This window comes from Thunnus maccoyii, chromosome 1, assembly GCF_910596095.1.
Source record: "Thunnus maccoyii chromosome 1, fThuMac1.1, whole genome shotgun sequence".
In the NCBI taxonomy this organism is placed as follows: Eukaryota; Metazoa; Chordata; class Actinopteri; order Scombriformes; family Scombridae; genus Thunnus; species Thunnus maccoyii.
In genome coordinates this window covers 14,012,692-14,040,030 of record NC_056533.1, presented here as the reverse complement: position 1 = coordinate 14,040,030, position 27,339 = coordinate 14,012,692, and the positions used below count along the sequence as shown (strand labels likewise).

The 27,339-nt window shown below is 40.4% G+C and overlaps 1 protein-coding gene and 1 long non-coding RNA gene across 5 annotated transcripts in view; one reads left to right on the top strand and one right to left on the bottom strand.

The window, feature by feature from the left end:
• Nucleotides 1–6,819: 6,819 nt before the first annotated feature.
• The window catches only part of myo5aa (myosin VAa), a 51,727-nt gene continuing 31,207 nt past the window's right edge, over nt 6,820–27,339 (bottom strand). The window contains exons 15-42 of one of the 4 annotated variants that reach the window (XM_042392355.1): nt 24,112–24,267; nt 22,939–23,036; nt 22,700–22,786; nt 21,943–22,051; nt 21,507–21,718; nt 21,110–21,266; nt 20,482–20,721; nt 20,116–20,364; nt 19,001–19,094; nt 18,720–18,868; nt 18,384–18,497; nt 18,018–18,152; nt 17,671–17,727; nt 17,313–17,540; nt 16,705–16,713; nt 14,982–15,082; nt 13,181–13,261; nt 11,690–11,888; nt 11,087–11,152; nt 10,440–10,533; nt 10,189–10,338; nt 9,803–9,957; nt 9,543–9,632; nt 9,213–9,363; nt 8,831–9,113; nt 8,574–8,748; nt 8,254–8,334; nt 6,820–7,068 (exon numbers count right to left, since the gene is read on the bottom strand). In XM_042392355.1, the coding sequence (XP_042248289.1) occupies nt 6,916–7,068; nt 8,254–8,334; nt 8,574–8,748; nt 8,831–9,113; nt 9,213–9,363; nt 9,543–9,632; nt 9,803–9,957; nt 10,189–10,338; nt 10,440–10,533; nt 11,087–11,152; nt 11,690–11,888; nt 13,181–13,261; nt 14,982–15,082; nt 16,705–16,713; nt 17,313–17,540; nt 17,671–17,727; nt 18,018–18,152; nt 18,384–18,497; nt 18,720–18,868; nt 19,001–19,094; nt 20,116–20,364; nt 20,482–20,721; nt 21,110–21,266; nt 21,507–21,718; nt 21,943–22,051; nt 22,700–22,786; nt 22,939–23,036; nt 24,112–24,267 (3,873 nt within the window). In that variant the 3' untranslated portion in view covers nt 6,820–6,915. Of the gene's footprint in view, nt 7,069–8,253; nt 8,335–8,573; nt 8,749–8,830; nt 9,114–9,212; nt 9,364–9,542; nt 9,633–9,802; nt 9,958–10,188; nt 10,339–10,439; nt 10,534–11,086; nt 11,153–11,689; nt 11,889–13,180; nt 13,262–14,981; nt 15,083–16,704; nt 16,714–17,312; nt 17,541–17,670; nt 17,728–18,017; nt 18,153–18,383; nt 18,498–18,719; nt 18,869–19,000; nt 19,095–20,115; nt 20,365–20,481; nt 20,722–21,109; nt 21,267–21,506; nt 21,719–21,942; nt 22,052–22,699; nt 22,787–22,938; nt 23,037–24,111; nt 24,268–25,286; nt 25,290–27,339 lie in introns of all 4 variants that reach the window. The other 3 variants (XM_042392203.1, XM_042392299.1, XM_042392242.1) reach the window with 3 other exon arrangements.
• On the top strand, nt 23,043–26,218 carry LOC121883962. The gene is made up of 2 exons (XR_006092281.1): nt 23,043–23,253; nt 25,809–26,218. It is a non-coding gene; the product is annotated as an uncharacterized LOC121883962 (long non-coding RNA).

Here is a 27,339-nt window from a genome sequence, read left to right as displayed (position 1 = left end):
GATGTTGCACAAAGTGTCATCAAACTAAACTCTTTGTATGTAGAAACTTGGCAGAAGCCTCACAGTTTGCTGTTATTATCATATATGTTCATGCTGTAGATGAACATGAGAGCAGGATATTTCCAGTGCAGTTTTAGGTTTGTGTGCAGGTTTGTATCAGTATGCCGACTTTACTGACCTTGTATGACTTTCATCTCTTTTCTGTATTAAAAAGCATCTCAATACCCAAAGTTTAGAGTCAAACCATTTAACAGTAATTCATTTGGTTCATGCCTATTTAGCAGAAAATGACATGGTGAGATGAATGATTACATTCAGCTTGTTAGAGATCGCTGCAGAGACTCCTTTGCAGTAAAAAAAATAAAAATATCTTGATAGATCCACAATAAATTACGGAGCCCCTAAAGTCCCAAAAGGTGTTTTTTTAAACACCTAAAAAATACCACCTTTTGGGCTCCATTAAAAACATAGCATATTGACTATTCAAATAAAGCAATGAATGCCACCATGTTTCTAATATACTTGAGAAATCAACAACTTACCCCTGTGGTCTTCAAAGCATAGGCCTATCATGCCTTAACTGTATGGATATTAACCTGCTCCCACAAGATAATCATCTTGTACGCACAAGATAATATATTGTGCGCACAAGTTAAAAAAATATCACCTTTTGGGACTTTAGGGGCTCCGTAATACATTGATTCAAATTAAGTTATACAAAAAACCTTTCAGATAGCAGCTGTTTAGTCACGAGGAACAGAAAGGAAAACATTACCATCTCCACACAGAAGGAGCAGTAGTTGATGGCCTCGTTCTTAATGTAGATGTTCATTAGAGGACTGGCTTTGGTGCAGCTGTCGCAGGGGCCAAAAGTGGCCGCGACGAACGTCTGGTCGCACATGGCTGCAGATGATCACCCACACACCTGGAAAACACACACACACAAACAAAAAACACAGATTCATTCATTAGGTTACACTTTACTGTGGACATTTTTGAGGCCTTGATTGGTGTGCTTGGTTGTAACCACTAGGCCTGTTTCTGTGTGTGTGTGTGTGTGTGTGTGTGTGTGTGTGTGTGTGTGGCAGTGCAGGAGACACAGTAAGTAGTTGGTAATCTACTCCAGCCTGATCCTTCTCTGAGCTCCAGAGGAGACGAGTGCAGTTATTCTGGGAACTGCACACATCCACACACACTCAGAATATAACACAGTACAAGATAAACACTAAATATAATAAACTAATTAAATTACACCTGAATATGGACATTCACCACCAACATTTATCTAAATTCTACTGTACACATACTGTAGCTTTATTTGAAGCAGTAACTTGTTGTCTAATTATAAATGTTCCAACATTAACATATTCATATATCTTATAGGGTGCAATAATATCATAACAGACTGATACTGTGAGCATAGTTTCAGATTTTTACAAATGTCTCATCAGGAAAAATACATATAATGAAAATGTATGAAGACATAACTTAATTATCATCACATTTCAGTCCTACTGATTCCAATATTACACAATGTTCAAAATGTACATATAATAGAATAAGATAGAAGGTAAGAACGTAATACTGTGGAATTATACGAATCATTTTACCTCAAAATGAGCGTTCAGATGCCTCCCATTATGTTCACACACAAACTCGTTATAACTGATGGGTTCTATTTTCTTCACTCCAGTTTTTACAGACTCAAAACTATCTCTTCAGGTAATGATCAGATGTTTTTCTACATAATTTACTGCAGATGAGTTGTGAGCATTTCTAGTTTTCAGGTTTGAACCTGGTTTATCCCAAGTCATAACACCATGTAGCTACATTTGTAACATGAAACACATCAACCTCTTATTCGCTGAATGTTATTTCCACATATAGCAGCTTGATCAAAAACAGAATCAGAATAATAAAATCTTACCTCAAGAGATTTTGTCGTCCTCTGTACAGCAGGTATTTGTCTGTGAAGAACTAAGTTGAGTTTTCCAGTGAAGAGGATTGTCAGTGAGGGTCAGAGAGGGAACACTAAGCTTCTTAGTCAAGTGTTTAAGCTGTGACTCTGCTCTGCTTTCGCCTCCATGCTTCATATGTTCCTGCAGTATTACCTGCAAGGCCTGCAGGATTACTTTCACACTGTAACCTGATACAAAATCATTCCTTCAACTGTAATATAACTGCTTGTAGATTACATTTCTTCTTCAATGTAATATGAATTTAAACTGATACTTTATGAAAACTGCATTATTTGCTGCATTTTATCAGTGATATCAGATGATCATCGAACCACTTTGCAACTTTTAACAATGCTGGTATGTATGGAAGCTAATTTCTGACTTACTGAGTCAATATTTTGAGCTACAAAGTAAAATAATTGACATCTTGCTTCTGTACTTTTACTTAACTGTATAACTTGTATACTATGTATAATACTAATTAAGTACCTCATCTCATAACTTATATTTACTGTCAATTTTGGATTTTATCTCATAATTTTTCCTTACTAAATCAAATTATGACTTTGTCTCATAGTTATAATATACAATCTCATAATTTTGATTTACTAAGTAAATTTTGACTGTTTATCTAATAATTTTGACTCACTAAGTCATGACCATTTCTTTATCATGACTTCTTTTTTTGTCTTTCACTGGTTGAAATGGGCTTCCACTATTATAACATTACTGCAGTCTTAAGGCCTCTTGCTGTCACTAAAATAGCAGAAAATTTCTCTCAGAGAGATAAAATAAACTTGTCTAGTCAAAGTATAAATATTTTTTTTCTGATATAGATCAATACATACTGTACATTTGTGTTTTTGTGAGCCAGGTGGACTGAAAGAATCTGAATTTCTTAAAAGTATTTGACAAAACTTTAGAAAAGGAGAAAAACATTTTAAAAAAACAAAACAAAACTCCCACAGACAACCAGACAGTGCTGAATTCTTTTATTTTACTTTTACAGATTTGACAATTTATTCCAAGTTTCTTAGTTTCTTAACGGTGAACACATTCACTAAGCACAGCTACCAGAAACTACAAACAGTCCAGTTTGTCAAATGTACACATGGGTCGGAGAGGAAACATTTGGTACTGGCTTCGGCATGTCCACACCAGTGTCACGACAGCTGGGGTGATGATATATCTTCTCTTTTAATAATTTTTTAAAATGGCACAATCAATGCTAGTGCTGATGAGAACAATGGTAATTTATAATGTCTACGCCATATCATACAACCAACTCTCTCCTTAATGTAAAAACATAAGAGTGAATGAATGACATTTTCTCCTGTTTGAGAGCCCAAGAGAAGCCCAGGGGAACAAGACGCTGCAGCTCTGCTCAACAATACCAACCAATGAATGGATGTGTTGTTTTTTTTCTCCTCTGAAACTAGGCCAACCCTCCCACTATCCTCCCTCAATACATCAGTCCACAAGGACAGTCTGATCGAGTCTGAGAAGGCCGGTGCTGTGACCATGAAACTCACAAGAGTGTGTCTTCTTACTTGTGGCTTTCATTAATTGATAGTGTTAATAAAACAGCAAGAAAAAAAAAAAGCACTGATTGAGAAAAGGAAGCGCTCACACACACACACACACACAGGGAATGTGGTAGAGGAAGCTTAACAGTTCAGAGGTGGCAGGAATCAAAGGAAAAACATATCCTAAAATGTGAAATATTTCTTTTTACAGTCCCTACTCTTCTATTAATTATCTGACTTCTTCTGCAATGTTTAAAAAAGTGCGTTTTGACTCATGGCTAAACAGTGCAACCCATCTGTGACACCAACTGTAGGACAAAATGGACAAAACAAACAAACAAACCAAAACAAAAAAGATCACATTTAACAATTCATATTCATTTTACAGTGGAAAACAAAATACTGCACTGACAGAACGAAACAACGTCGATCGTGTGTGTGTAAGTCATTCAGATAGCAAATAATTCAGATAAGGCTTTGTCCACAATGTGCAGCTAAAAATCATGATACGCTTCAATAACATTTTTAAACATTCATATGGTTAATTCCTTCAGTTACCGTCTCTCAACCTGCAGATATGTACTCGTTACACAAACCATACTTTCAACTACCTAGAAAACCAAACAATACAACAAAAGGCAGATTGATAACATGTGGTCCCAAAGAGAGAAACACAAGACAACTTCACATCTCTCTTTACTCCGCTTTCATCTCATCTGTAGCTTGTTTGTGCCTGTCAGAGTGTTTCATGGCATTTAATGGGACACTTCAACTTGGTGAAATATTTGTACTTCTCAGTGTTGTACTGCATCTCCCACAGAGCTGTCAGCCTGTAACCTGACAGCCAAACAGTTTCACTGAGATACATTTTTCAGACTGAATTTCCAAAAAAATAAAACAGAAAATGGGACTGAGTCCAGTTTTGGTGACTGTTCACAATCTCCAGTATATGTAAGCACCTTAAAAAAAAGAAAAAAAAAAGAAAAAATATTCTCTCAAAGTGAAATGTCATAGTGAGGGTGTAAGGTCATGGGGCAAAATAAGGTTCACGTGAGGGCAAGAGGCTAATTTGGTTGACTGTTAACACTAATGGCACAACAGGAAGTAAACTTAAAGTTCCCAACACGAGGCAGCGAGGACAATTAAAGCAGACAAGGAACTCTTTGTAACAACATGGGCTGACACTCATCCAACGACTCTTGGCTACACTGAGGTTTCTCTGTATTAAAAAGAAAAGCAGTAGCATGCGGGTACATTTCTGGTAACTGGTCATTCTGGTTAAGCCAAACCCATGCAGGTTAGATGAGGGCAGCAGCAGTACATGCTGTAGTTTTTATGCCACGCTGTAGACATACAGACTTGAATAATGGGTGTAGTTACATATCAACCCCCTCTGGTTTTCTACAGGGATCTGGTGCAGGGGATTACTGTATGTATTGATGATTGAAGGCCCTGCGAACAGCCTTTGAAAGCAAATACATCTGAAAATCTATTAATTGTACCTCAACAGAGAAAAATAACCCTCAACTTATTCAACTGTTTTTGGTGATAAAAGCCCATGTTGTGCTTTCTTTAACAGGAAAGGCACACAGTAGGGTGGACAGGTGGGAGACATGACAGAAATCAGTCCAAAAAACTGCAGTTAATGTTAGTGAATAAAGCAGAAAACATTGTTTGTAAAGCTGAATAGATTTGAGGCAAACTCTCTAAAACCAACTCGAGAGAAACAGTTTCTGTGCGCTCTGCTCAGTGACACATGGCTTTGCGATAAACATTTTATTTTTTATTTTATTTATCCTTTATTTAGCCAGGAAGGTCCCATTGAGATACAAGATCTCTTCTTCCAGGGAGTCCTGGTCAAGATGGCAGCATAAGCAGTTTCACTGAATACTGAAATAAATAATTTCACACTGATAATAAGAGTAAAACAAACAAAGCTCTGACCAGAGAAGACAAACAGAAGAAAGCGCAAAACAACCCCCTCAGTGATCAGCAGTAAGTGGAGGGTAATGTGTGTGTGTTTGTACTGTCGTGTTCATGTGTGAGTGATTGTGTTCCCTGTGACACTCAGCTCTGGTCTCAGCTGTAAACAGTATAGATTGAAGCAGGTTAAACCCCTCCGCAGAGTTTGAACCTTGTACCTTATTCATCTCTCCTCAGTTAAAACCTGCGCTACACTTCATCTGCCAGAATTGCAGGATAAACATGACAAAGCGACGTCTCTAAAGATAAGACTGCCATACATGAGCTAACAAAAGATCATCTGCGCCGACACTCGTTTAACTATACTACATTTACCTGATATTGACATAAACAGTCTACAATGGAACTAAAACTAAAACTGTCTTTACAAAAACCGTTCGTCTTGGGAATGATGGTCCCATCCTTCACATCGGACAAGAGAAAGCTTCTAATCTTAAAAGGGGAGGGTGGGGACGGAGGTATATGCAATAAATAAAATACATGATATATATTATTCATATTAATACATATATAAATAATATAGTACAGACAATGAGTTCTGTCTTGACTTGGCTGTGTTCAGAGAGTAAAATGACGATATACAGAACACAGCCTGGTCCATGGTTACCTCAACATGGGGTGGAGAGAGCTAACTTTAGTGCGATATCAGTCAGCTGGCTTCATACTGGGATTTTGATTTGACTTTGACTATTAAGTAGAGAGCCAACATATCAAACTGGACAACAACTCGCCAAGTTGTTCCTTGTCCTGAAGTCTGAAACCTCCTTTTGGGACTACTCTCGAATATCGGTAGATACATAACCACTGGAGAATAGACGATGACAAGAAGAACTACTTTAACAACTAGTTGACACAGAGGAAAGATCGGGGGGATGGCATGGGGTCATGACCTCTGGGACAGACCCAGAGGGGGGCAGAGAGCGGGTACTGGAGGCATTGATCTGGTCCTGTGGCTTCTCTAAGAGGCAGGCGTTTATACAAGCAGTGGATAGATGGTGGCGTTTTAGAGCCAGATTTAAACTAGTGGTGGCAAACGTGGGCGCTTTGTGTATCTGTGCATTTTGTAAGAGAAAAGGTGCACGTAGTGTAGGCGTACACGTGGGCGTTGAGGAGATGTATGTATTGTACAGATGCATGTTGAAAGTTCAGCATGGTGGTGGCATTCGTGTGTGTAATTTTGTACGTTATGTGTGTGTGTTCAGTTTAGACGAGGGAAACTTTAAGAGAACTGGATACCGTGTTTCAAGATGGCACCCCATTCATTCTAATGAAAATTGATACGGCTCTTTGACACTTTTCGGGGTTTTTTTGGACAAATTTTGATAATAAAAACAGTAATTTAGGAGTGTTGGTGATGCTCAAAATTTTTTTTATTATCTTTTAATTCTGACTGTGGCCACTGAGCCAGAAATGCTGCACGGCTCAGAGCCATCCCTGGGGTGCTTGGTTTAAACACGGGTTAGGAATCCCAGGTTGAGGGATGTTGGGATCTGGATTGTTTCCAGGGCGAGAGAGGAAGGGTTAAATGGGAAGGTGACTGGGTAAATCATTTTCGTGTCCATCAACAGTTGCGGAGTTTCACAACGGTCCCGCAAGCGAGTCTGAAGGAAAGGAGAGGAGAGAAAAAAGATGGAAACAGTGAGTATATATCACAATTTCATTTAAATTAATGAGCCAATTTCCATTTTAAAAGAACGTCAAAGATTTATGGTTTCAATCCATCAAGGGACTGAAGCACATTTTAGCCCATTTAATACAAATCCTAAGGACTTTTTCTATTCTTACTGTCTGTTTTTCAGAGCATCCTGCAGTGTTTTAGTTTTTTTTACTGTTTTTCCCATCTGCCAGGCAGTTGCTGTTTTTCATTCATTTCATCTAAATTACTTTGTGTACATTTTTCATAGAATTGTCAAAGCATCTTTCAAATTATTCAGATGACATGAGTTCATTGCAGTCCACCACTGTGTTATTCTTTATGTGTCCACTAGATGGCAACAAAGTGACGAATTTTCAAATCCCGCAGTGTTGCTTAAAAGGTAAAGTCAGCGATTCTAATCCAATACACTACTTGTCAAATTCAGTGAATATCTCCTCACGGTCCACTAACTGTCTAACCTATGTGTGCCCTGAAAAAAAATCTTACACATCCCTGACCATATTTCTCTTTTGGTTGTTGCCTTGGCAATGCATGCCCATGAATCTGGGGGACGGAGCGTCTTAAGGAGCATGAAGGGAGGGGTGTATTTGTTTGGGTGTTTAGTTCAAATCTCAACAATCTTTCTCCAGAATGACTGACTCTACCTTTAAGGTATGAGAGTCAGTTTTCATTGACTCATAACTTGCTTGAGTCCAATAATACTGTACAATGAAGATCAGACCTACTTGTAGAGTTAAAAAAGTTATGTTATTGTTTCTTGATGATACAGTTGTAACTATTTGAAATATGCACTACTTTACCACTCAGCAATAATGTAAATTTGACAGAATGATAGCAGACATGATCTCATCTCAAAAAACCTTCCTGTTCCTTATAGTGAAACACATGAAAAACCAATAACTGGCTGGAGGTCTAGATAGTACATTCAAAAATATAAAATGTTCCTCACTATTATTTGAAAATGAACAAACAATAACTAGATTTAATTTGTGCTGTGTGTTTTGTAGGTATAACCATCAAATGGTGGATATCTCATTTAAGAGACTCATCTTATTTACATCACTCATAACACTGCAGGCTACTCTCAAAATTGAATGTAATCATCAGGTGGTTTAAAAGAGTATATTACCTGTATGGTTCGTATGAATGCGACTGACACTCTCTCCTCAAACTCATTGACTGGAGTGTAGAGGTTCAAGACTTTCACGATCTGGGAGAAGTCACAAAGAAAGTTTATTCCAACAACAACAACAAAAAAATCCAAACATTTTACCTACAGTGGCTGAGTTTTCTCATAAGGAGACTGGAGTGGAGACTATTTCAAGAATAATTTCAAGCTTTAAAGTTTAGTTGGCACTGAGTACTCTTCTGTGTGAAGGCTGTAACTGGATTCTTTAGTTCTGGTCTGGTTTATGTGAATGTGGTGTAATGAGAAACAGGACAGTTTACCTGAGCAGTGGTGAGGGCCAGGCACATGGAGCAGATGGCTTCAGCATCCTCATCAGTCTTTTTCTTCACCTGCAACAGCTGAGCAGCCTGGATCAGAGGCTCCAGAGTCTCCTTGGCTCCACACGTCATCAGACCTTTGTCTCTGAGCCACTCCTCCAGCTGGCTCACATTGTACCTGCACACAAACACACATCATCTGTAAGGTGGTCATGACAAAAAACAAAACACAGAAAAAGAAATGCATCAAGCAACCCTACCTGATCTGCATGCCTTTGCTCCAAGAGCACATGTCCTTGCGCAGCAGGAGGTTGTTGAGGGTGACGGCTCCGATGATGTAGAACTGCTGCTTCACCACCTGCTTGATGAGCTCGGGGTCGGTGCCGTGCTGGCACATGGTGGAGTGGAAGGCGCTGAGCTGCCGCAGGATGGAGTCCAGGGTGTCGGTGCCCTCGTCTGCGATGCTGGACGTTCGCTTACGGAGACCTGTGGGCTTCACCCCTGACACGCCCTGGATGGTCTCGTGCTCCAGCATGCCGGAGACTGCAGGGATCACACTTGTATAGTAAGTGACAGTAACATGCACATGAAATACATGTGTATAAACAAACACGAGCAGTTCTTATTATCATTAGCACACACCTATCATGGGTTGCAGGATGTTCTCCATGCATTTAATCAGCTGCTGGTAGATCTGGATGGCCAGGTCGCTGATCACCTGTCTGTACTCTGCCAGGTCGAAGTTGGACAGAGAGTGTTCATTCTGCCTCTGACTGTTGTGTTTCATAAAGGCCTGAGAGACACACACACACACACACACACACAGATACAAGTTAAAACATGTAAAATAATATCCAAATTCTATCTATGACTTTTTTTCATATAAATACAAGTTTACTCAAAAATACTGTCTGTCTTTTTGAACTGACTGACTGTGTATATACTGTTTTCTAGTGAGCGTGTCAATCTCACCGGATCTCCGCTGTATTGTTTCAGACAGTGCAAGAAGCGGCAGGTGTTGGACAGCCAGAAGGAGACGGTCTCAAAGTCATCTCCTCGTTTCTGACAGGAAGAAGAACACACAGCAGTCAGTGAACCAACTCCATTTATCAGACTGCAAATTTAATCTCAACACTAAAAACCTCCCTTCAGAATTTCAACAGTGATCACCTTTCTTTTTCTGTAAGCACCACTGCAGTGCACACACAAGACACACACGCATATATACGAACCTTTAGGATCTTCTTAATACTGTTGATGGTAGAGGTGAGCAGAGTGCGGACTTTCTGGTCATCGTTGAGGTAGTCTGCATGTCTCAGACACATGAAAAGGATGTAGGCAGGCAGACCTGGGATCAGATTCACTGCTACGCCTCGAGGCTTCAGCTCTGAAGAGACGGAGGAGACATGGGTTCAGTGATGGACTGAGGCCGACATTAGATGAAAAGTTTCTGCTATCACTTAGAAGAGACGTATTTCAGATTTCCAACAAACCCTTCATTTTGAACACAGCCCTGGATTATGATGGGTTTTAAAAATGACTGAAACTCAGTGTATTTTTTCACCTCCTACTTAAATCTGATGTTCAGGTTACTTGTTTTTTTTTTACTAGTTCTTACCAAGGATGAGGTTCTTGACTAGTTTGAGCTCATCCTCCTTCTTGTACTCCAGCATTCCTTGGAAGTCTTTCTCCCTGCGAGGAATGTTGACCGGGTGGATGGGCTCGTCCACCATCTGTCCTGGCGACGTCTGGCCCTCCGCTTGACCCGCTGGGAAACAAGACATGACGGTCAGGTGATATAAAGGTACACAGTTCAGTTAAACACAACAAATTGATGAAGCTTTTGCTGACTGATGATATCTCCCGTACCTCCCATCTCTCCAATCCTCTTGGAGTAAACCTTCAGCTGCTTCTTGAGCTTGCGGATGGTTCGGTCCTGCTTCTCCAGCTGCTCCATCAGATCCTGAAGCGGGTCGAGGGATGGAGTGATGGAGAGACAGACAGACAGACAAAAAGAGAGAGACAAGACAGAGAGAACAGTGAGGACAAACGGCAAACCTTGTCTGACTCAGACTTCTTCACACTGTCGCCCTCCAGTGGTAAAAAGAAAAAACTCCAATCCTTCTTAAAAACAGTGGCTTTGCACTGATTAATAACAAATTAAAATATATAATAATAGAAAGCTTTTTAATTCCCGAGGAAAAAAGTGAAACATGTAAGTTCATTCAGCTCTGTCTGGGAAACAAACAAACAAACAAACAAAGAGGAGGGCAGGATGGTCTCAAATCAACACGAGAGCTGCTGAGCTGATTGTTTTCTCAGAAGAGGAAGAGGAGTTGCAGGGCTCACTGTTAGAAGAGAGAAGAAGGTGCAGGGCTGCTCCGCTGTGAGTTAGAGGGCACTGCTGTAGAGAGTTAGAGCCACGCTCAGCGCTATTTTCACCCAGAACACACAACTTCTGTTAGATCTGACGCACATGCAAAACACACACATGCACACGCGCTGTCTCTACATACAACCATCCGTCGTAAAATGATGACTCGAGCCTCTCGGGATGCTGTGGGGTCGTCAGCCAAGAGTTCCTGTCAGGTGATACCAGCCGTACAAATGAGTGTGTGTGACACAGCGATACTGTATACGGTGGCTGTTTTTTTAAAATCTTTTTTTTGATGGATTTTTCTTATATCCCATCTGCATGAAGGACTATGACAGACACTAATCTTACCATATCTGGACAGTTCCAGCTTGACAATTCCAGGTTATGTAAGTTATATATTTGCATTCAAGTCATTTTGATGGTTGAAAACATTTCACTAAGCTAAACGGTTTGATACAAACGATGCAACCTGCATCGCTATCTTTGTCTCTTTGCTGTAATTGGAAGGAATATGTGCATATAAGTTAAAGATTGACCAAATTCATCTTTACATGAGCTAGAGCTGTCATTGTTGGCTAAATCAGATGATCTAATATTTGAAGAAGGTACATGGTATCTTAAAATGTCAATGCAACTAGATATGAAAAGCCTTTGACTTTTTGACTATAAAATTCACTTTTAATTGGAGAAAAAGTGCTACTGGCCTTCCTTAACCTGCATGTGTGTGCGTGTTGCAGCGTACCAGGTTCTCGTTGGTGAGCCTGGTGATCTCGTGTTGCAGACTGGCTTCGATTCGGGCCTCTGGAGGTAGCTGGAGGTTCTGTGCCAAGAGCTGCTGCTGACGGTTGTTCTCCTCCTTGACATTTTGCAGCTCACCGCGCAGCGCCTCCACCTCATTATCGTAACTTCTCCGCTGAGTCTGCAGCTGGTGTTCCAGTAACCTGGGGGGGAGGGGGGGGGGGGGGGTGAGACCAGAGGCGGGAGGAGAAGGGTGGATGAAGAGGAGTGTGCAGAAGGAGGAAAGTGAGAGGATGTGAAGGATGCACAGTGTGGGGATGAAATAACAGGGAGTAAGAGATAGAGGGCATAGATGGGAGAAGGGAAGGAAAAAAAAATTAGCATCATAGTGTAAGGAAGAGAAAGAAAGACAGTAAGAGACTTCCAGTGTGGGACAAATGAGAGAAGTTGAGGTTTCCATCACAGTGTGTTGACGCAGGACAGCAGCATGCTCTGCAGACTCTACCAGCAGCCCAGAGCTCAGCCTCTCTGAAAGGTTTTTTCTGCTGAGTCAATAACTCTCCTCTGCATTTTTGAGTGATAAACCAAAGTGGATGCTTCTTAAGAAGTTGAACCTTAGCCAACAAAGTGTCTTCAGAGGTCAGGGTCAGCAAAAAAAAGAGGTAGCTCTACAATTTAACACTAGTTTGATAACTTCAGATTGTATCGATCAGTTTTGCAAATAGTAAACCAACAACAGCAGCAAGAAAATGTTGGCAAAGGAAAGAGTAAACAAATGTAATAGTTTAAAGCGAAGCAATGGCAAGTGCTGTATCTGCAATAAGCTGTTAGTGATGAAACACAACGAGTCAACTGGCAAATCCAATCCATCTAGTATCAGAAGTGGAACAACAGCGATATTTAAAACATGCTCTTCAGAGGACGCTGAAGTTATATAGAGTTACATTTAGCTACACTAGTAAACACAGGTTATTATAGGTTAGTAAAAGAGTAAAAAAGACCCCTTCTGCACAGTTTTATGAATAAAATGGGGGAAATAACTTCATAAAAACAAAGCCTGTATAAATGTTACTATGCAGCATCTGAGAAAATAGAACAAAACTGTGAAAAACTTCATCTTCTGTCCTGCCAGAAATATTATTAGTACCAAAGTGGACGGTATGACATTCAAACTCTTCCAGTAACTTTCAATGCCCAATATAATGACCTCTTCAGCCATATTAGTGCCAAAGTAGTCATTTATGTTTTTATATTTAAGCATTAAAACCAACTTCTAAATATTTGAAAAGTTAGCAAAGACTACATCACATGCAGTCCTACATGTCCTAAACTGTCCCGTTGGAAAAAATAAATAGATTAGATAGAGATAAAAATCTAATAAAGCATATAAAAGAAACAATGTGAGGAAAGTAACAAAGCAGCACACATCCTTTCCTGTGAAAAGGCAAACGTATCGTGCTCGAAAGTCACACTTGTGTTTGAAACACATTTACACCTGATGGTCTCCTTTAAGCCCTGATTAACCAGCCACAGCTCTCCGTCCTCGTTCAGCTTATGGAAGTCTGGGGCAGCGGATCTGATCGACACACAACACAAAGGAACATGAAAAGCACAATGGAAAAAATAAAAAAAAGAAAGAAAATGCGGTTGGTGGATGGACAATAGCCAGACAATGTGAAGGACTTTCATCTGAAGTGTCGGCATGTTAGTGTGTGTGTTGTGAGAACTACCATGCTCTATGATTATAGACTGTGGAGCTATATTATCTGGAGCTTGAGATGTTCTGAACGTCACTGTGGAGGAAAACTTTCTCCCTAAAAGTAGAAACTTTCTATGCCATTAAAAGGGAAACACTATGACGCAAATCTGCCTTTAATATTAACTACTTCCAAAACTGATTCAATGTATTTCAATCCAGCTGGGAACAACTGTTTTCTGTATCATTTCACTGTTAATTACAACAGAGGTAGAATCTTCTCTTGTCTACATGTAGCCTGCTGTGTACTGTTTATTCTCTACTGTATGCTTAGATTAGTCAGCTTTTCATACCAGTATCACTAAGTGAATGAGTTTGTTCCTGCATTTAATGAGATCTACTGACTGAGCTCTAATGTCAGAGTGTGAACAAAGAAGGTTACAAGCAACAAATGAAGCAACATGGGAGAAACAGAGAGACAAGGGCAGCGATGCACAGTAGTTTTGCTCAGAGTTTCATCATTGTTGCTTTAGTAAAATGGTTTATTGTCTGCTGTTACATGTCTGCAATATTTTGGCTACTGATTGAAGAAGATTAAACACACAGTGGTGGGTACTCTGAGAAAAAATGTTTCTGAGTGTACTGTGCATCTCTGCTTTAACAAACAATGAAACAAATGGGCTTTCATGCAGGATTCATGTTAAACTCATTCCATGAAGCTGAGACAGGAGGCCTCAAACCTGCTGCATCACCACTGCAAAGTCACTTCTAAATATCTACATGTTAATAAAAGGTGGAACAACAGCTGAACATTAGATCCCCTTTTTAGCTCAGACGTCTCCATGCTTTTCATGCCACACATTCTGTAAATACTGCGCTGCGAAGTTCTTCAGCATCTCCAAACACAGACCAGAGCTGTTGAAGCCACTGAGAACATCTTGGTATCTTTTTGTTTTAGGAACACCAGAGACTATTTTGACTCTTGGACTTCAGCTTAAGAGACTCTGTTCTTGTTCATGCTGAACTATTAAAATACATGCAAACCTACGACTCACAAAACTCGACTTGAAAGCCAAATAAATCCCCTTGACATCAGTAAATACTGGTGAACATACATCTTCTGTTAGAGCATAAGAAGAAGAAAACTCTAGCTAGAGCTGCTGCATTATTCAACATGCTGTTATGTCAGAAAACGCCACGCAAAGCTACTCAAGCCTTCATCAGCACTACGACGTGGAATCAGCTATTTCAGCTACAGTAATATCAGTCCTTTGTAACCCTTTCAACCCAGCTGAGCGACAGCGTGGCCATGCATGCTCTGTTCCATGATGCATAGGCCACCTCTCATCGGTTACCTGAGCCTACTCAGGAGATCACTGACTTCCAGCGGCTTACACATGAACCTAGGAGATCTGCACAGGACAAGGCAGCGTTCACAAACATTTCTTGCACATACATCATGGAAATATATACATATATATGATGGAACTAGTGCTCCGTAAGATATGAAATTTGGACAAAAGAAGACTGATGGTGTAAGATTAGGAAGGGAGTGAATTCAACATTGATAGAGATGAAGACACGGGCTGTGACAAAGTACCTGTTGGTGTCTTTGAGGCCGATATAAGCTTGTTTGATTTCATCAGCGTCCTTCAGTTTGGACACATCCTCAACATAGACAGACGGCTCGGTCATGGTCTCCTGTGAAAGACAAGAGAGGGAGAAAGAGAGAGGGAGAATATTGGCATTAATCATAATAGGAAAAACAGATGGATGGGAGAGAGAAAGAGTAACCTGGCTGCTACAACTGCTTGTAATGCTGCATCATAAAACATCAAGGTGAGGGTTTTTATACAGTTTAGGTGTATGAATAAAGGGAATCAAGTTAATGGTTTCATTAATGTGAGTTCACACTGCTGTGGGCAGTCAGCGTGTGTGTTGTTGACTCCCTGCCAGCATCAGTGTATCTGCTGGCTACGACTGTCCTTTTACTCTGACAGTCATCAGCCATTACGAGCCTCGGGCTGAAACAGTGACAAGCCATCAAATGATGCCTCAGCGACAGCCGTCCATCTACTGGGAACATCACTTCACAGCGGTGGCCTCTTCTTCTAGCTTTCAAGAGACAATGGGTGCTGTCGTAGGGCCTGACAGTGCTGAGAGCTGAGCATCAGCTGATAAGTAGAGGGGAATAAAGGTCAATTGTGATCAAAGTGATCAAAGTGTTTGAGCAGGGCTACATGTGACCTCTGTGCAACAGCTTCATATGAAGACAATTTTCTTAAAGTCAGTATATCTACACTATATGTCAAGTGCCAAAGTTGCCCAGCAGTGTGAAGTCAGTCCCTTTTCAATATGTGTCAATACAACGGCAGCCCAAACATTGTTTGTGATACTAATTCAATATTTAATCAACTTTGAATTGTTTTAAGAATTTGAATTCTCTTGAACTGAGGGCAGCTAACTGTATCTGAAAAAAGTGCTTATTTGAAATGAATTCAGAAAACATTTTAAATCTGTTTTAAAATGACAAATTCACATTATCCGCAAGCCACAATGTATCATAGACTGTGTTCAAAATGGCCGCTGTAAAATAACCAGTGAGCAGTCAGTGACATTTAGTGACAACAAATATAAAATACATTCACCCTGGTAAAGGACGAGACAGATGAAATGATCAGACTACAGACTGTAGAGGACGGAGTCTGTATGTGAAGCCTCTGAGTAAAAACGCTGAAGTTGTGTCAGATCTAGTGGTCGAGTGATTAATGAGTCGGCCAATTGATCGGGCCGATGTATGGTATTTTGAGATAATCTGTATCGGCCGATACCTGCTCTCACGAGGCCGATAAACAACAAGATCACTAGAGGGCTTTTAATTTGAAACAGATAGAGGAAGTGGCAGCATTCGGCCGACCAATGGTGTAAATTCATCACTCAGTCAGTCACAGACTGCGGCGTTTATAGAGCTGTTGTGGTCCAGCCAAAAACTGTGTGCAGATACATCAGCGGGCAGCATCGCCAATGCAGCTGCTGTGGAGTGATATTAGTTTAATGTTCAAAGTTTTGCAGTTGTGTTCCATTGTAATTCTTTGTTTTAACCACTTTCCCTCCTGGAGAACAAGAGTTAACTTGTTTCATTGAGGACGTGGAGGTAGAAAAAGTAATACAGCAGTGACAGAGGGAGAGGAAGTTTTTCCATTCTAGAAAAAGTAAAGCCTCTTAAAAATCAAAATGTCAATCTAAGGAGGTTTTACTGTATAAACAAGACACACCACAAAAAAGTGTCAAACATTCATGCATGATGCAGTTTTTAACTGTACCTTCTCATCCTGTGGGAGAGCGTGGATGGAGGAGAGAAGGTGGAGACAGGAGAGTTAAACACAGTGAAAACATTAACTACATAAAGTGTGAACAATGGTGTGATTTAATTTTGACCCAAAAATCAATCAAATGTCAAGTAATGTTTTGTTCATCGATTGTCTTTCAGAAACAAATGGATGAAAGATAGAAAGTGTTTGATCTTCAGGTTTTCTTTGAGTACATGACCACAGTATAAGAATTATTTATGAAACATAAAATTTTCAAATCCCTTTGTTTCATTTTGGGATATCTTGCTAACAAACAGACAAACAGTGAAACAGACAGGGGTGAAAACACACAAATGTCAGAAGGTGGAAACAAGCAAGTGTGATACTATCCACCAACATCTACTTTCATATTTCTCTGGTTACGATGAACGCTTGTCAAAAAACGGTGGCACCATGTGACCACTGTTCCCAAATGTTAATTTAAATGTGGATAATTACGAGTCGTTTTCTGGTTGCTGTATTTTATAGTGAAGTCACGTTGAACAAAGGTGATGAACATGCTGATGTACTTTCCCTCTCCGAACACTGATGACACACAGGAAGTAAAATGTCGTTGCTACCTTGTGCTGCATTGCTTCCTTCTGGCTGACCAGCTGGGAGCGCAGGATCAGCACCTCCTCCTTGCGGACCTCCAGCTCCTCACAGGAAGCGTTGAGCTGATCCAAGAGCACCTTGTAAGCTGGGGAGCCCGGTGCCCCGGCGCCTGTAGCTGGGTGACCCAGCAGGCTTTGCCTCATCTCTGCCAGGTCATGTCTCAGCTTCTTGTTCTCTGACTCCAGCTCCTGGCGCTGAGAGGTGAAAGGGTTCGGGGTTACGGTCATGAAATATGTTGTCTGGTTTTGTAAAGTTATAAAAAGTTGTATGTTATCAAGTTAGAGTGTGGCAACGTTTCTACTTTGCTCCCCTCTGACAACTTACCTTGAGGGACTCGTACTCCAGCTCAGCCCCCCGAGCCTTTTTAAACTCTGCATCATCCTAAAACAAGGAGCAAATCATGGTGATGAGGTGATCTTTAATGATGCACGTAATGATGAAAAGCCTTCTATTATATTAAAATAATATAATATATTGTATATATTATGGTATTAAAGAGCTTTTCATTAGGCACTAACCTAGCATTACTCTGTGTTTACAATCCTTTACTGTAGGTTAACACTAAAATAAGGCTTACAACTTATATAATTTGTTAATAAAGTGATATATATATATATATATATATATATATATATATACATATATATATATATATATATATGTTTGTGTACCCTGGCTCTAGCCCGCTGGAACTGCTCCTCTTTGTTTTCCAGTTCGTTGCGCAGCGACTGCTTTTCTTGCTCCAGTTCTGTAAGACGCTTCTGCAGCTTGAGGGTCAGTGGGGTGTCTATTCCTCGTGTCACATCCTGCATGACATGTAAATATTAGGACAAAGCCTCTTCCCCATGTGAAAAGTATTTAAATGTCAGTGTTTACATGAAAAGGCATAAACGCAGTTGCTTTTTTTTTTTTGCAGCAGCAGCACTAAGTTGCTGATCGACAACCTAAACTGCAATTAAAACGATGCTTTACTTTAACCATGTCACTGTATTTTTCCTTTTATTGAATGAGCATGTATTTAACGCGGATTTGCTTACTTCGGCGGCACGGGAACCTTCTTCCAATTCGGCGTACTCTGAGTTGTAGGTGTACTCTGATTCGTTGCTGCTGTGGGTGGAGTCTGTTCTCCTGTGGCCAGGCTTGGAGACGTTCTACAAATGGGAGGGAAAATCAGCGTTTAGAAAACCAGTGAACTCAAATTACTGCTGCTGCGCCTGCAGATGAAAGCAAATCTGATGTTGGGAAGAAATATGACAAAATGAATAACATGTTTAACAAGCTGAAATGTCAGTATAGAAATGTGTCTGACTGTGCACATGGATACAGACGTCTCTCATAAGTAATGAACAGTTGTTTGTGCGTGTGCTCCTCACCGAGGATAGAGCCATCTCCTCCTTCAGGTCGTCGTATTTCTCCTCGAGGCGAAGGTGTTCTGTCAAGAGATTCTGGTAGCGAGACCGTTCCTCGTTCAGATCCGTCTCCAGCTGCTGAGTCTCCTCTGCTATCAAACGAGCCATTTTCTCTGGAAGAATAAAACATGAAGAAGAAACATTTTTTTAAAGTATATAGTTTAGGAGATTTTTAAATGTTTCAGTATGACTGGACGGATGTGTTGCAGGCCGACTGTATGATTTATGTGGTGATGTTTGCGTACCTGTCATCTGCTGACTCTGTTCCTGAATCGATCTGTTCAAGTCGTCCTTCTCTTTCTTCAGCGAGCCATTCTGATCCTTCAGTTCTGATACCATCTAAACACACACATAGAAACACATGCAGAAAAATATGATCCTTAAATGATGTCTTGTGTAAATCGGATACTGTGAAGCAGAACTACAACAATTCGACTGACCCGCTTGTTTCGCTTATTTAACACATTACTATAACTCTCAAGTCTCAAGAGAAGATTATGATGAACAAAGCAAAGACATAAAGTTTCAATTATTGATTGAATGTCCTCACAGAGTTCAATAAGTGACTTAAATTACAAGCCAACCGCAGAGCTGACGTTTTGGAGATTCATCTAGTTGGACTGGAATGTCATGTTATGAGATTTCTTCAATAAAGACTTTAGAGATTGAAGGTCTTTCAGATCAGGATCAAGGTCAAAGCCTGCAATTGTCTGGACAGAGTAGTTAAGGGTCTGAAACAATCTCTCCATTCAGTTTGGCTGTTTTCCGACTTTCAAACTCTCAAACACAGACAGAGAAAGACAAACACAGAGTGCACACACACACACACACACACACACACAGTGGCTAAAACACTGACACACTACTCTATCTCCTGTGCTCACCTGCCCCAGGGCAACTCTGCCCTCTGAGCCCACCACATGCCCATCTCCCCCTTGTTCTCTGTGGCTCCTAAATTGGGGAAAAACCGTTTGCCTCTGATGCCAATAGCCATACGTATGCAAAACATATTTTGTGATGTATATTTCAAGTATTCTATGGGAGATTCTACTCGTTAGGAGCAAGTTCAATTGACCGTAAGCTAATGTAATAGGTCTTTGTAAAAAAAAAAACTAACAGGAAGAAACACAACAGAGGATGTTTGAGGAGAAGGTTTCTAATATACAGTCGACCTCTCAGGAATGATTTAAGTTCAGTAAATTGAAAGTGAACTTCTCTGATCTCAAACAAAGACAAAAGGAGAGAGAAAGACACACATAAAGTAGAGGAGAGGAACATTACTGTGCATTCACTCTACATAAGGAGAGGATCAGGACAACAATGTGTAAATGGGCAGCTGTGAACGTGAATCCCGTCTAACCTTCTCCATTTCGTCCCTGTAGGTTTGTGCCCAGTCCTCGATAGTCTTCTTCTCCTGCTGCGTGGCACTCAGCTCCTTCCTCAGCTTCTCCAGCTCCTCCAGCAGGGAGTTCACCTGGTTGCCTTTGTTCTTGGCATCCTCCTCCACCCCGCGCAGTCGGCCCAGCTCGCCACGCATCCGCTCGCTCTCTGCTGTGTAGGAAGTCTCTAGACCAGCTAGCCTGTCGCTGATCAACCTGTTGTCCTTGTTCTGGAGGCGTTGGATAGATCAAACAAGATAGTCAGACATCCCAAATGACAAAAATACATCAATAGTTGAAGACAAAGTAAAAAACAAGCAAGGGAAAGCAGAAAAAGTGAATCTCACCTGCTCGTCGATCTTCCTCTGCAGCTGCATGATCTTGTTCTCCATGCCTTTGTTGAGTTTCTTGAAGTGCTCCACCGAGCGAGCCTCGATCTTCAGCTTCTTCAACTCGCGCCTGGCCTTCATCCTGCGGAAGCAACACTGCAGGTAGACGAGGGAGACGAGGCAACGCTTGTACCAGCATCGAGCCAACCAGCCCCGAACGTGCTTCTGAATGATCACCGCCTTGTGCTCCCGCAGCAGCTGCAGACAGACACAGAAACAGTTATGGGGAGGCAGAGAGGGATTAGAGCTAATGCGGATCTCTCACAGCGTCAAATAATTTTGGATTTAACTATAAACTCAATAATCCATTCTGTGATATTTCCAATTAATCTAAAAGCAGAACAAGGATTTTTGTTGAAGTGAGTGTCAGTGAGATGAAATAAGAATATGGCAAATAACTGCACCAATATCAACAACAAAATTCTTGAAATCTGTTCATTTTTACTGGATATGTAATGATGTTTTCAGATTATTTCTTGTAGTTTTAGGAAAGACTGGATTTCAGGACTTAATAATACAAAGACCAGTTAAGATGATTATTTTTTGCAGTATTTTGTGTGTGTGTGTGTGTGTGTGTGTGTCTTACCGCCTGATACTTCTGCCGGGCCATGTAAGCTCTGAGGATCGTCTGCATGGCCAGGGCGGCAGCCTGCTTCTGCCTGTAGCGTTTCTTCTCCACGCACATCCTCTGGTACTTCTGGATGATGGTGGCTGCCTGAGTGCGACGCAGAAACTTGGCCAGGCTGAGGAGAGACAAGTGAAGGTAAGTTTCTGTTCTTTGATATTAACGTGTGTGTGCTTTTAACATTACTTGAAAATTTTACCATTAAAGCTTTATATGTCTTTAATTACGGTAGTCCTCAAAATAAATAATTTTACCCTGTATTGTCTTGACATTAAAGTAATAAAATTGGTCAAAAAAAGTCAAATGTCTCTTGTGTCTGGCTGTTCTGAGGTGAGGATGAGGTTCGCAGGTCACTCACCAGCGGGCCTGGTATCCTCTGGTGAACCTCTGGATGGTGATGGCAGCGTTGCGTTTGCGCAGATACTTCTTGCGTGCCAGCCAACAGCGGATGGTTTTCTGGATGCGGATGCAGGCAGCACGCAACTTGTCTGCCCTCAACTTCTCCAGGTAAGCGACCTGGCCAGCCCTGAAGAAGATCTTGGTCTTACCAAACTGGTATTTATCCTGATCCTGAAGGAAGACAAGAGCAGAGGTCAGGAGTAAGACATCAATCAGAAGAACAAAAAGAGACAAGCTTACTGTATAAACTCAAATAAAATGCAAAACCAAACTCACAATCTAGTAATGATTTAAATGCTGTAGGCAACACGAATAAGAGTACATTTCTTAATTTTTATTGTTGAAGTTTAAAGAGGTATTTTTAAGAGGAAAGGTAAAAAGCCTGATAGTCTGACCTGCACAAGTTTCTCCAGAACGTTCCTGCAGGTCAACTTCTTGTCAGGGAGCACGTCTTTCTGCTTCATCAGCACTCTGTAACGGCTGAAGAATTCCTGGTATGTCCACCTGAGACACACAAATAAAACCAGACATAAGACTTCAGTGACCTAAACATCTTATTCTTTAGTTTTCTCTGTCAAAAACATTTTTACCCAAGTAAAATTGCTGAGAGCCACAGTTTACTCCACAGTACATAATTGTATACATGTTTAGATCAGTTAAAAGTATTCTGATGTATTCCTGTAATGTAACCCATCCTGACTGACGGAGAAAAACAACTGAATTCTTTTCCTTTTTATTTGTTCTCACATTTCATGATATTCCAAGTATTCCAATAGGAACCATGATGTGTGTTTGTGCTGAGAAAATGTATTTTTTTATTTAAAGTCTCCCTCCACTATAAATGTTTTTTTTAGTTTGTTACTTCACTTGAAAGTTTGAGCTTCGTTGTGCAGAATGATGTTTGTCCGAAGGGGATCTTTAATTATACATTCTGCTCAAATTATTGGGTTTCCAGCAGTGAAACTATCTAAAAATGCATTAAGCAGACCAGCATGAAAAGCCAGATTGTTTTTAAAATACAAGCTAATAACATATGCAGCTTGAGTGATGGAACATGGCAGATAAGGTGAACCCTGCATGAGCTGGCAACACATACTAAACATATGAGGTTTTATGTGAAGCAGGAGCAGAGTTGCTGGGATGCATCGGTACCTGGATGGGAAACCTGCAGCAGAGATGCGGATCGTTTCCAGGACACCGCAGGCTCTGAGCTGCTGCACTGCACGTTTTGGATCAAACCTGCCAATAGCGAATAATCACAATCAATACGACCACCATGAGTCATACCTGAGCTAAGATGACGGAGAGTATGAAAAAAAGAGAAAACTGAGAGCAACAATTCACTTAAGATTATGCATAGTTTTTCATAAACAGATGGGATGCAGACTCACGAGAACGCCAACTTGAAGTCATTGGGTTTGATGCAGCGGACGTAGTGCGGAGTGGTTGCGTTCAAAGTGTCCATCAGCATTTGAAGAGAGTTACGAAACTACAAGAGAGGTGCATCATCATCATCATCAACAACATTGTGGAGAATCCCCTCCCCCTCTAACCTTCCTCTACCTGCCTCACTGCTTCCTGCATGGGCGGAGCCTCAGAATCAATATAGGCTGCCAGCTCACCTGTGGCAAACTTTTAAGAACAAAGAAGCTGGCTGGCCTCATGTGGATGTGTCATCAGAATAGTTTGATCTGTGTATATGATATGTAAGTTTCATTTGGTTTAAAATGCAATTATAGCAGCTTTAGTAGTTTATTTGCTGTACCGATTAGGTTTAATTAGTGGGACGGTTATTTCTACATTTCTAGGTTTACATAGTAACTGTGTTTGAAGTTTAATTACCTTTGTTGGAGTAATAATTATTGAAATTAGGAATTATGATGCCTAGATTAACATCCTTTGTTATCCTTTCTTCTGTTATCAGATAAACTAGTTAAGCTATTCCATAATACAAGATTGGACTGGAACTCCGGCCTTTGCTCATCTGTCCTGACAGACAAGCCATTGAGTTGATGATATTCCTGGAACCAGGAGGTATCAGTATTCCTCAAGCTAAATATTCTTCAAACGCAGTCATCAACTCTTTTGTACTATGAATATGGGCTGAGTGCATGTGCTTTGGATCATTGTTATAATCACTCGCAGCATTTTTAATCAATATCAAAACAAATTTGGATGGAGATCATTCTTATCTGTAGAATGGATTAAGTTTCGAATCCTTCCAGTCCTCTCAAAAAATTAGTTCTCTAAATGTTTTTTTATGTGACTGCCACAACAACTGACCAGAAAATAAACTAGTTTTTCCCCTTGACAGTGAATTTAAACAAAAGGCATTTCTGTAAATAGAACATAAAACATATTGATGTTCAGCCAAATGCATGAGTTAATCAACTTTCCTTTGTGCTATTAAAGCCACCTGGGCACCTATATAAATATCTATCATGGATGTTTGATGTGCAGGCATATGACTGGATATAAAACTCAAACTGTGCTGCAAATTCACTTCTGCCAAAATCTGCAGCATTAGTCTAAAAATAAAACCTTAACTGGAGAGAAATATCAACCTGGCAGCCAACAGTCTTCTTGTGCTCCCTGCTGCTCGTCTCGCGGCTCTTTTCTGGTTTGACGCTGAGGCGGGTCCGGCCTCCGGTCCCGGGGACCTGGCCAGTTGGACTGGTAGCTTTCTCCTCATCCTGGAACAGCTCCACCAGCAGGTCAAACTGGGAACAGCAGCCCAATAAGAATCACAAACAGCTGACGGCAGCGCGAGACACTGCAGGCAGTATTGTTTTACTGAAAAATTAGATCAAGACAAAGCATTTCTCACTGGATAAACTTAAATTAAGCTTCAGCGCAATCACTGTAGATCACATACGTGTGAGTAAAAATGTATTATAATTATTTCTTATACGGCATGCGCTTGGATTTTTCTTACTGCGTAGTGCACATGGGCTCACAAAGCAGGATGACAGCTACATTTTGAGCATTTGCCACAAGTTTGACTTATTTTCTCTAGGAAAGAATATAAATGTATAAAACTTAATATAAATGTCTGTTAAGTGTAGTGACAGTTTCACATGAGTTAATTAATCTCAACATTTTGACACAAAGTCAGCTGGAAAGTGAAGTGTTTGATTTGTTGATTAGCATTTGTTAAACTCATTCAAAGTCAGAGAATTGTTACAATGTTATAAAAAGGTTATGTTCTGTCATATATGACATTATGCTGTTGCCATATATGACTTGATGACATAAATCATGTATAATGTATGCCCTTTAGTAAAGCACACACACATCAGATATGTACCATATAACCGTGAGGTTATATGAGGAGGATGCTGTTATGTGCGCAGCGTCAGGTCCTCCTGCTGCGCTCAGAGCGGTGCCATGCTGCTTCTCTTGCCAGCGTCATTAAGCAGGACAGCCACAGCCACAAAGGCTTTGCGTGCTGCTCGCTCTCAGCATCATTCTGAAAAAATAAAAAATACCCTCCTTCCTTTGTCCCTTGTTTTTATGTCCAATCCCCTTTTCTCCTCCCAGAGTGCCTTTAGTGCTCCCCATGCAGCAAACAAAGGCACACACACACACACACACAACTTCAATCTCTTCAGTGCTGTTAGAGTGATAATAACCAGAGATAGACAAGGAAGGAGGAAAGATAAAGAAGAAAAAAAATAAATAATAGGAGCTAAAGAAAGAGCTACAGGCGGACCAGCGTTGTAAGAACGCCTCAGTTTACCTTCTGCTGGCAGGGAAGGGTTGTCATGATGAGGACAGAACCAAACATACATGGACAACATATGGAGACACAGTGACAAACACAGAAACACAATGACATTAAAAGGAAAAGTTAACGGACACCCAAACTTTAAAGAAAAAAAACAAACCCAAAAGCTCAAGGTCAAAATCATTCTCATCCCCATCCACCATACATGATACACATCTATTATTCAAATCGAAAAGGAAATAAAAGCAGGCAGACTAATGATGAAGAGTAACGTAATGAAAAGATGGGATGATGATTTTTACTCAGAGCCAACTCACGACACTTTGGGATGCATTTCATATCACAAATGAAGTATGCCTCTGTATGAAAGATGCCAAGACTGGCTGGTATTTTCTCTGCTGTCATTATGATCAAACTCCGGGATCACAGTGCATCATGGGAAATCACTGCATCAGGCATTTCTTGAATGCACAGTATTGATTAGACTAGCAAGCAGACGTTGGCCTGAATGTGAGACTCCTGTGTGTCTTGTAGGTCCCAGTGCAGTTTCAAGCATCGCCTGCATTAGGAATATTTAATTGTTGGACTCCAGTCAGACATCCGGAGCACAGAGTATGCTGAGGCTTTAGACGACTACTGTAGGTCCGTTCTGTCCTGCAGTCCCCAGAGATGTGCATCAACGCTGGGAAACGGGACAGCAGTGTATCCCCCTGAGATGACATGCATCAAGATGCTGCCAGTGTGTGTTGCCCTTAAGACATTCTTCATTGTTACATATTCTGTTCATTCAGTCAAAAACAACTGTTTAAATGCCTTATACTGAGTAAATGTACAATTATTTATATTCTGAATTTTAGTACAGCAGCTATTCTGTCTCCTCATCTTTATATGTTGATGTGTTATATGGCAATGCAATGAAAATAGTTAAAATATTTACAAAACAATTTTTTCACTCTTTCTCTGACTGTTGCATCAAGTATTTATGTTTGATACAGAAAATAAAATGAGTGTGTGCCAGATAAAGAAAAAAACATGAGCAAACAATCAGGTAGCTAGCTAGAAAACACACACACACACTCACACCAGGAATGATGGGATAAGCTTAGCAGAGAACTAAAACAAAACCTAATTAGACTAAATCTTGTTAAAAGGCCATTACCATTTAATCCCAATTGTTTAAGTCTCACTGATTTCCATGGCAACATCCAGACTATATGTCCATGAGTTTGTGTGTGTGTGTTAAGTGGTTGTATTAGAGGTTAGAGCAGACGATAGTTTAACCCTTACCCAGCTCTGCTCTTGTTGAGGTCTATAAGAGAATAGTCGAAGGTCACTGTGAGCATTTTGGACAAACACACTGCATTATTGTGCGTGTGTGTGTGCGTGCTTGTGCGTGTGTGGAGCCAAAACTGCAGCGAGGATTTAAAGGCTTAGGTCCCTTTTGACCCATGAGGGTTTTACACACTGATCCTCGACCAGGACTAACACACACACACACACGAGATGTTAAATTCCTGCATAGTATGTGTGTGTGCTAGTGTGTGTAGAGAGGTTTTCCAGTTCAATAGCAATTTGCTGTTTAAAAAAAATGACATTAATGTTACAGAATCAATGAAAGCATAAAATAAGAAGTTATGGTATCTTTTATTTGTGATATTTTTGAAATTCCTGTTTGCATAACTGGTGTAAAATCACTGTGAAAGATTGTGTTGTATGCAAATTGTCAATGTGCATACATGTGTTTTACTATAATAATAATAATAATAATAATAATAATAATGATAACACTGCATTTATTTAGGTCTGGTTGTGCTTTTCTGCTAATTATTTCACATTAAGTGGAAAATACAGCAGAAATCACACTGACATCTGTCCTCTGTGGGTCATGTTTGTCCAATGTGTGTTCAGCTTTGTTATGAGTAAATAAACTTAAACCTCTCTGAAAATAAATCTCTTGGGTTGAGAATAAGTCTTCGCTGCTGGAGTCAACATTATCTTCACATGACCAGCGGAGGGCGCTGCTTCCCTGAGCCTCCAGGTGCAACTTCTGTTCAGTAAACAATAT